Source organism: Sapajus apella, unplaced genomic scaffold (assembly GCF_009761245.1).
Source record: "Sapajus apella isolate SASKATOON/1434 unplaced genomic scaffold, GSC_monkey_1.0 scaffold14, whole genome shotgun sequence".
In the NCBI taxonomy this organism is placed as follows: Eukaryota; Metazoa; Chordata; class Mammalia; order Primates; family Cebidae; genus Sapajus; species Sapajus apella.
In genome coordinates, this window is record NW_022436954.1 from 14,705,957 (window position 1) to 14,716,871 (window position 10,915).

At 36.7% G+C, this 10,915-nt stretch overlaps 1 protein-coding gene across 1 annotated transcript; it reads right to left on the reverse strand.

Annotated features, from left to right (window-relative positions):
• Window positions 1-6,463: 6,463 nt before the first annotated feature.
• Window positions 6,464-7,498, reverse strand: LOC116554561 (olfactory receptor 4A15-like). Its single transcript, XM_032282478.1, is given in 1 exon segment — window positions 6,464-7,498. A coding segment is annotated over 1 exon segment (1,035 nt).
• Between the last annotated feature and the right edge of the window lie 3,417 nt (window positions 7,499-10,915).

The following is a 10,915-nucleotide window of genomic DNA, read 5'->3' on the forward strand; positions in this document are numbered from 1 at the left end:
TAGCTCTGTTTTAAGTTCTCTGCAATATCTCCAGACTGCTTTCCATGGTGGCTGGATTAATTTACATTCCTACCACCAGTATATAAACATCTCCTTTTTTCTACAACCTCGCCAGCATCTGCTGTTTTTCAACATTTTAATAACAGCCATCTGAGTGGTGTGATACGGAATCTCATTGTAGCTGTGATTTGCCTTTCTCTGATGATTAGTGATGTTGAGCATTTTGTTTGTTTATCTTCTGGCCACTGTATATCTTCTTTTGAGAAGTGTCTGTTTATGTCCTTTGGCCATTTGGAGTTGTTTCTCGCTTGTCAATTTGTTTAAGTTCCTATTGATTCTAGCTATACCATAAAGCCACAGAAACCAAAGCAACTTGGTATAGATACAAAAACAGATACATAGACCAAGGGAACAGAATAGAAAACTCCAAAATAAAGCTGCACACCTACAACCATTGATAAGGACAACAAAAATGAGCAACAGAGAAAGAACTCCCCATTCAATAAATGGTGCTGGAATAACTAGCTAGCCATATGCAGAAGACAGAAGCTGGATTCTTGCCTTTTACTATATACAAAAATCTAACTCAAAGTGAATTAAAGATTTAAATGTAAGAACTCAAACCCTAAAAATCCTGGAAGACTACCTAAGAAATACTCTTCTTGACATCAGCCTTGGAAAAAAAAAAAATTGGCTAAGCCCCCCAAAGCAAAAAAAAACAAAAATAAACAAGTGGTACCTAATTAAACTAAAGAGTTTCATTACAACGTAGATGAAACTGGAGGAAATTAAATGAAATAAGCCAGGAACAGAAAGTTAAACTCCACATATTCTCACTCATATGTGGAAGCTAAAAAGAGCTGATCTCACAGGTGTCAAAAGTAGAACAGAGGATACTAGAGGCTGGGAAGGGCAGGGGGAAGGGAGGGATTGCCAAGGATTCACTAAAGGCTATAAAATTACAGATAGATAAGAGGAATAAATTCTAGTATTCTATACCTCTGTAGGATGATCATAGTTAACAACAGTGAATTATATAGTTCAAAATAGCTAGAAGGAGAATATTGACTATTCCTTTTTTTTTTATATTATTTTTTTTTCCACTCCAAGTACAAACTTTATTTCTATTACAAGGTATAATAGTAAAATAAAAACAAGGAGAAGGAGCTCTGACACTTGGTTTTCAGAGCAAGCATGGGGATTTACCCCATAATAAATATTATATATATATATATATATATACATTATATATATGACTATTCCCAACACAAAGAAATGATAAATGTTTGAGATGACGGATATGTTTGAGATGACGGTAATATGCTAATTACCCTGATCTAATCACAATACATTATATGTATGGAAACCATACTTTGTACCCCATGAATATGTACAACTATTATTTGACAATTTAAAAAATAACTAAAAAAAAAATTTCAAGTGTCCTGAGTTCCAATCTGTTAGAGTAATTCAACACAAAAGACATTGTTTTGTTTGCTTAATTGATCTATATAATTGCTTCAATTAGCTTCATTGTTTTTCTTTTTTTTTTTAATTTTTTTATTGCATTTTAGGTTTGGGGGTACATGTGAAGAACATGCAAGATTGTTGTATAGGTACACATATGGCAGTGTGACTTGCTGCCTTCCTCCCCTTCACCTATATCTGGCATTTCTCCCCATGCTATCTCCCCAACTCCCCACTGAGCCTCATGGTTTTTCGAGTGAGATGTGCCTTTTGAGAAATGAAAATGCTGAGAGATTACAACCAAAGACATCTTTTGACTCTTTCCTCTGGGGTTTTATTATGTATGGTAGTCCTCTCTTATCTGAGGTTTTTGTTTTGGTTTGGCTTAGTTTTTAAGTTTAGGTTTTGCCTTTTGGTTTATTGAGTGGTGAGTTGCTTTCAGTGGAAAGGGAGGTTGGAAAGGGTATGGGAAGGTGATCTTTTTCTGAAGCCATACCGTCTAAAGTTAGCCACGTCTATCCAGTCTCCAATGCTCAGCTGCTTGTATCTTCCCACGCTCAGCGGCCTGTGTTGCCCTGCCAGCTCAAGTCTTTTATGGGCACAGAATAGGGGAGGGGCAACCAAAAAGACAATGATTGGGTGGAAAAACGGGCCAGCTGTTTTCCCTTAGGGCTGCAGTTCCAGGTGTAAGGGTTTAGTCAGGAGCCCAGCCTTTCTGTATCTCTAAGTGCTTAGTTAATATGGAAAAGACATTAAGTTTGTAGGTAGAACACATGAACGTTATCATATTCTGATTTATAGTAATAGAGCTCATTACTATCCTCAGTTTCAGGTATCCACTGGGGATCTTGGAATGTATCCCCTGCTTCTAACAGGGGACCATTATAAAGACAAATCACAAAAAGTAAGGATTAATGATACAAGATTTTTAAACTTCCACTTCCACACATATTAAGCCTGTCTCTCCATCTTATTCCTAAGATAAACAAGTAAATTAGGTGGAAATGTGGTAAGAGTCACTATCTGTATCTGTCAGATTTCTTGTTAGCCCTAACTTTTGCAAGTAGCCCAAAGATATGGTGCTGCTTTTTGCTCACTATTTGGTGGAAAAAGGTTCATTCCAAATAATTCTACTTGGTCCCTCATACTACAGTAACTTCACATCTGAAATCAGATACCCTATATGGATATTTACGCATCCTGCAGAATTCATGAAGTCTATGAATTCAAGAGCTATTCAGCACCATGAGAGCTTTGAGCCAATATTCTTCCACTTTCGTCTGCTTTCTGGCCAGTGGGCCACAGTCGCATTTTTTCCACCTGAGAATGAATTTTAGCTCAGATCTTTTTTCCATTCATCTCTAGAAAGATTTGCTTATTTTTATTTTCCAGGAGCAAAATTACTCTTGTAAATGGTCTCAGATTCCTCAGAGGAAGCTTAGGATAAAGATTTATACCACTTTTTTGTGATGTTATCACAGGGTTCTTTTTTATTTCATGTATTTTTTTCTTTTCCATAAGGTTCTTCTTTAAGCTTTTTGAACCTTCATCCAAAAAGCTTTGGATTTGAAAACTGCACATCTGAGATTGGATGAGGAGCCATGACTTTTCATCATGGTGAATCACTTCAGACCTCTATTCACCAAACCTAGATTTCATATTATTATCACCCCCACTAGCATCATCATTGTATTAGTCTGCTGGGGCTAACCTAACAAAAGACCACAGGCTGGGTGGCTTAAACAACAGAAATTTATTTTCTCATAGTTCTGAAATTTGGAAGCCCAAGATCAATGTGCTGGCATGATTGGTTACTGGTGAGGGCTTTAGGAGTCTCTTCCGGGCCTGCAGGTGGCCACCTTCTTACTGTGTTCTCACATTGCTTTTTATCTGTGTCCATGTGAGGGCAGAATCTCCTCTTTTTATAAGGATATGAGTTCTAATGGATTACCCCCCACCTTACAACCCTATTTAATATTAATTACCTTTTTAAGGCCCTGTCTCCCAAGCATTCAGATTGGATTTTAAAGCTTCGGCAAATGAATTTAGGGGAGGACACAGTTCAGCCCATAACCATGAGCATCATCACCCAGATATGATAAAACACAAAGGATTCCGTGACCACTTTTTAACACCAGAGAACAACTTTTATATCTGTATTTTATAGATAAAAGTTCTGGTATTTCAAGGTAGTAGACAATTAAATGATTATTCAATAATGTGATGGGAAAATTATTTCCATGATAAGAAAGCAAAATGCGTTTCCACCTCATACCATAACTGGAAATTCAAACTTTATGTGGATTAATGAGACCAGACAAGTTAGTGTGAAAAGCAAAACTTTAAATTTTTAGAGAAAAGTACCTTTATATAAAACTCAAGGTAGGAAAGGACTTTGAGAAGCATGTGCAGAGGACAAGAGGAGTTTCTTTTTGAGCTTAGCATCCTCATCTCTGCATGACGGCTTGGGTGGTGAACCCTTCATCCCAACTGTGCTCCCTCCAGTATCCAGATGCCAGATTCTCCAGTTCCAATGATTATGAAGCTCTGATTCCTTTGTTACTAAAAAAAAAAAAAACTTTTTAAAAAACTTCTTTACTTCCTTCACTAAAGAATAAATACAATTCCGTGGCTTATTTTTTATTCAATATGTGTTGAATAACTGGACGCATTAATATTGCTAAGTGCATTAAGTAAATCTATTACACCCTGAGAAAAGGAAAATGAAAAAAATACCAACTTTTTACCTTAATATAGATGCTATAGGTTGATTTTTCAACAAGACAATATGTAATGACAGAGCTTTTAAAAATTATCTTTGTAATACAGTATTATTAGTACTCTAAACCTATTATAGAGTAACTGTAAAGAGAGAAGGGCCGGGCGTGGTGGCTCAAGCCTGTAATCCAAGCACTTTGGGAGGCTGAGGCAGGCAATCACTTGAGGTCAGGAGTTCGAGACCAGCCTGGGCAACATGGTGAAACCGCCCTCTCTACTAAAAATATAAAAATTAGCTGGGTGTGGTGGTGCACTTCAGTAATCCCAACTACTTGGGAGGCTGAGGTGGGAGGATCACCTGAGCCCAGGAGGCGGAGGCTGCAATGAGCTGAGATGGCCCTGTTGTACTGGACCAAGCGTAGAAAGTTAGCACAAAGACAAAAGTATGCCAGATTGCAGGGTCATTTATTATGCCGGCGACCACAGAGGACTCCCGTCTCTCCAACCTGTGGCGTCGAAAGGAGGGTGCCAAGACTTTTTATACCCGAAAAACCACCTTGGGAGTGGGAGTGAGGGGTGGGGATGGGGATGAAAAGGTTTCAGACATTCCAAGGGCCAGGGGATTCTGTAATTCACCTCCTGGGCAGAGACGAGGGTGGGGATCTCTGGACATTCCAAGGGCCAGGGGATTCTGGGCGGGGGTCTCCGGACATTTCAAGGGCCAGGGGACTTTCGTCATTCTGTTTGTTACTTCAGTGGTTTACAGAAGTCAAGATATACATTTGTTTACACGTTGTCTGGGTGGTGATAGAAGTCACAGATCTTAGTTACTTATTACAAGTCACAGGAGCCAGGATGGAATTAGCCTGGGCTGCTTCTTTTAGTTATTACTGGTAACCAAAGGCTAGCAATTCTGGCAGTTACTGATAAGAAAAGGTAAGCAGCAGGGCCGGGTGCGGTGGCTCAAGCCTGTAATCCCAGCACTTTGGGAGGCAGAGGTGGGTGGATCACGAGGTCAAGAGATCGAGACCATCCTGGTCAACATGGTGAAACCCCGTCTCTACTAAAAATACAAAAATTTAGCTGGGCATGGTGGTGCGTGCCTGTAATCGCAGCTACTCAGGAGGCTGAGGCAGGAGAATTGTCTGAACCCAGGAGGCGGAGGATGCGGTGAGCCGAGATCGCGCCATTGCACTCCAACCTGGGCAACAAGAGCGAAACTCTGTCTCAAAAAAAAAAAAAAAAAAAAAAGAGAGAGAAGACATCTGTGGTTTATTACTTCAGTCAATGAGAAGATATAGTCCACAGAGATTCTGAAAGCCATTTATTGTGTAAAACAAATCAATCTATCCCCAAAATGTTTAACATTCATTGCGTTTGTTGTTTTTTTTTTTTTATGTGCACTCTGAGAGTTTAATGTAGATAGATTCTGTGGGCTCCACTGTTAAATGAGTGACTTAAACACATATTTCGACCATTGGAGGAGGCCAATTGACCTAGATATACAGAATGGGATTGAACAATTTTTCTGTCTAAAAGTTGGTCAAAATATACAAAATCAACTATATGCTATCTGGACATCTTAACTCTGTCACAGTACAAAATTAACAAAGTTTATTTCTCATAGATTTGGCTTCAGCTATCAATATACCTATGAAACTTTCAATTCATTTATTTGACCAAGACATTTATTTTTACTGTTAGATTAACATTATGTTAACAATCTGAATTTTCAAGTTTAAAATATTATTCTCTTGGACTAAAGGGAACAAATTTTCATAGGTCACATTTATATGCACCAGGAAGGTATCATAGCCCATAAACAAGGATAGATTTTTGATGTTGTCACCACAAAAAAAAAAAAAAGATATTGGAGAAGTGATGTATTCATTAGACTGATTAAATTTTTCTGTAATGTATACATAGATCAAACCATCACATTGTACTTCATAAATATACCCAATTATTATCAATTTAAAATAAATAAAAAAGAAAAATAAATAAATGATTTTTAAAATAAAAAAGAGCTTGAAATAAAACTAAATATTGTTATCTACCAAAGAATCTTAACACAATATGACTACAAAAACAGTATACACTGTTAAACTTATGCAATTCTCTTGGTCTGTAATGGGTGTAACATTGCATTTAAATATTATTTTATATGACTGCTTCAGAATAAGTAAGCTAAATAACTAAAGGGGAATGATAACCAAAATGTAATCATGTAGAACAGTGAAATTAGTCCTTGCTTCGTGAAAGAATGAATGTCACATTCTCATAAGGGATGCAGCCCTCTCCCAGCTAAGTTTCCTTTTTTACTCCAAAGTTTCTTCATGGCACTTTTCATTTCTGCATTCCTCAGGGTATAGATTAGTGGGTTCAACATCGGAGTTATAAAAGTTAAAACCACAGTCATGGATTTATCAATGGGAAAGGTGGAATTGGGCCTTGCAAACAGGAAGATACAGGGGACAAAGAATAAAATGACCACAGTGATGTGGGATGCACAGGTGTAGAAAGCTTTGTGTTTCCCTTCCAAACTCTGAGTCTTAAGAGAGTGTAATATGACCCCATAGGAAAGCAGGAGAGTGAAGAAGGTGACAGTACAAATTGCTCCTCCATTTGCTATCATAGAAAGTCCAATGACATAGGTATTGGTGCAAGCAAGTTTCAGTAAGGGATACAAATCACACAGGAAGTTGTCAATGACATTGGGGCCACAGAAAGGGAGCTGATAAATAAAGAGAAATTGAATCAATGAGTGAAGAAAACCTCCAATCCAGGCAACCAACAGCATGAGAACACAGACTCGACGATTCATGATGATCAAATAATGAAGAGGCTTACAGATGGCCACATATCGGTCATAGGCCATCACCACCAGGAGAATGACTTCAGCACCAGCAAATAAATGATCCATAAAAAGTTGAGTCATACAACCCTGAAAGGAAATGGTCTTCTTCTCAGAGAGCAAGTCGACAATCATTTTGGGAGCAATGGCAGTAGAATAGACAGTATCAATAAATGATAAAGAAGCCAGAAAAAAGTACATGGGAGAACCCAGGGACTGGCTGGTCATGATGGTCACTATGATAAGCAGGTTGCCCATTATTGTCACAATATAGATGAGTAAGAATGTGACAAATAAAACTTTTTGCCCCTCCGGATTCTGTGTGAGCCCCAAGAGGATAAATTCAGTCACATTGTTCCTATTTTCCATGTGTTCTTCTGAAAGTATTGGGCTTAGGTGTCAGGGCCTACAAACAAAAGCGTCAATGACACATTTGAGATTATTTGTCACAAGCCCCATGTCAAAAATGTGATGCCTTCCTCAACCATGTTTCCCCTGACCAGGGCCTCACATAGAGCAGCTCATTGGAAAAGGAGTGTCTAGAATCTCCTCCCACAATTATCTTTTTTATTTTTACAAATGTATTGCTTTAACCACAATGATGCGGCTTCAGGGTTCTAACTGATACAAAATAGAGCTGCTTTCTAGAGAATGTCTCTTAAAAAGACTGCGTTTTTGACATGTACATAGTATTTCTCTTTTTTTTTCCTTGAACAGATTTTGTTCTTCCATGATCTATCAAGAAAACAGTCTCATATGTGTTGACTTGACTTATATATTTATGTAAAGTAGTATCCCGTATATGGAGCATAAAATTACAGGCTACTGTTCAGATATTTACCATTCTGAAACACTTTACTGTGAGCTCCTAGGATCCAGGAATAACTCACTCAAAGAACCTGACACATTGTGAGTGCTCACTAAATGTTTATTAAATTTTATTTAATTAAACTGAATTTCAAAGCTCAGAGAGCAAGTGGGTGGAAATAAATGCATTGAAATCTTCCCAGCCATGAAGGTCCAATGAAAGCAATGTTGTATTTGAAAACACCATACACACACACACACACACACACACACACACACACACACACGTACACAAACACACACATGGAATTTTCATCTGTTGTAACCTAGGTCAGAGGAAAAAATATAGGTAATAAAAATCAAAGTGCAGGGGCACTGCATAGACATTTTCCCCACTTTTTACATTTAAGCCTGATCATGGCTAATTATGGATGAATTTGGAATGTCAAAAATAAAGACTCCAGCAAAATCTTAGTATAGTAGGAATAATTGTATATGAGAAATCTGAAAATATAATTGATTTTTAGTTTAGTTATCTTGGAAAAATCACATCCCACCTTATAATTCCTTATTGGAAATGTAATGGTCTTTCCAGATAAACAAGTTTCTGAATTCTTATCATTGACACATTTATCCTAAACAACATGATGACATTTTTTCTGGTAGACCATTTTATGTTAACCAGGCTTAGTATGTCCTAAAGTTTATTTGATTATTAATCAATACATGAGAGTTTTTTCATATTAGTTCTTGGTTATTTGAATGTATGTCAAATACAAGATATTCATTCTCACTTGCGTAAAATAAATCATCTGTTGGGTCTTCATATGTGATCCAGGCCCAATTTTATGTGTAATGTGTGCAAGTTTGTATTAGCAGGATTATTTTAAATATGCTCTGTATTAGTAATTGTCATTTGTGAAGGTAAGGAGATTATTCTATCCTTTATGTACCAAGGCAAGCCAAGACATACTCAAGTGTCAGAGGGAGAGTAAAAGCATAGACATAAACAAAATAAGAGATAACTTAGCAAAGGCAGATGGAAATAAGTAAAAGCCATAAGCTGAATGAAATATTGGTAAGCATTTTGGTTGAGGGAACTGAATGAGTTGAGAACAGAAGAATATCACATTCCCAGAGCTATCAATCAGGAGGTAGCCTGGAAGGTAACTCAGCATCAGTAGCAGCACTTCCTTCGGGGAATCTTCACACATTTGGGTCAAAGAAAAATGAAAACATCCAATTTTAAACTTTAGGATAGATCATTAGATAAGATCAGCTTCCTTGAAGTTCCACCTTTGGGGGTTCTGATATTTTGTTGCATATATACATAATTAAATACCTTTACTGGCAGTTATGATACTGTTCTGCATTTATAATAGAAAATGAGTATTCACAATTCATAAGAGCTGTCTGAGCTTTCAAGAGATAACTTCCAGTATGACAGTCTCTCTTGTTGACCTTTTTGTACTTATAACACGTATTTGTTTATAATATTTCAATTACTCAATAAATATTTCACTTATTACAATGTTCTTAGAGGCATTACCATTATTCTAAACTATTGAAAATTATCACTTTGAATGATTCCAAATTCTGTATTTTATCAATATTATATTTTATGAAAAAAACATATATTTGATGCAAACATTAGTAAGATTCTTCAAATTTCTTAACATATTCAAATGACACAGACTGAGTAAATCTGGGGTCTGTGGGGGGGGGAATAGGGGAGGGACAGAAGGGCATGGGGAGTTGGGGAGAGATAGCATGGGGAGAAATGCCAGATATAGGTGATGGGGAGGAAGGCAGCAAATCACACTGCCATGTGTGTACCTATGCAACAATCTTGCATGTTCTTCACATGTACCCCAAAACCTGAAATGCAATAAATAACAAGAAGAAGAAGAAGAAGAAGAAGAAGAAGAAGAAGAAGAAGAAGAAGAAGAAGAAGAAGAAGAAGAAGAAGAGGAGGAGGAGGAAAAAGAAGAAGAAGAAGAAGAAGGAGAAGAAAGAAATACTCAAAAAATGTGAATCTATGATAGGTATCCCACAATAGCAATCTTTATAAAATATGAAAGCTCGTGTTCTGAAAAGTCTAGTTACTGTGCTGGGTAAATTTATGGACCTATGCATATACCATATTAGAAAGGGTAATTTAGTGTCCATGGAAACAGGAGTTATAAATGTCATTAGGTACAAGATCTACAGAGACTTAGGGAAAATGCCAACATCAGTTCCTCCCTATGAGTTAACTACATAAATTTGTCCTTATTTTTAGGGTTTTAAAAATGTAGTGAGTAAAACTGGACACACCCTGCTATGGACCCAGTTGATCCCCTAATCTACAAAGAGGCATCTCAGATTAAATTAGTTTTAATAACAAATGTCAAAGAGGGGAATGAGCTATGGAGAAAGACAGGTGGTGAATGTTTACATGGTAATGTGAATGTTATTTGAGGGCTATGCACGAAAGAACAGAAATCACAGACTGAAACAAATATTTGTATACTGATGTTCATGGCAGAATTATTCACAATAGCCAAAAGATGGAAACAACTTAAATGCTCATCAATTAATGAATGAATAAACAAATTATAGTATATACAGACAAGGGGGTATTATTCTACCTTAAAAAGCAATGAAGTTGTGATAATGCTACAACGTGGGTGAACCTTGAAGACATGCTAAGCCAAACACAAAATGATAAATATGGTGTAATCTCACTATTATAAGGCACCTAGAATAGTCATATTCATAGACATAGAAAGTACAACAGTGGTTACCAGGGATGAAGAGGAGAGGGTGAGGAAAAATTATTGTTTGATGAATATGGAATTTCAGTTTAGAATGATGAAAAGTTTTGGAGATGGGCAGTGATGATAATTGCATAGCAATGTGTTATGTGTATATTATCATAATAAAAAAATCAACACAAATAAAACATCAGCACAGAACCAGGACATTTAAAAATACGATATACAAGGTAAAAAAAAAAAGAAATAAATATAGTAACCCTTACTGTTATTATCAATGTATTAAGATATAAGATAAATAATTGTTGTATTC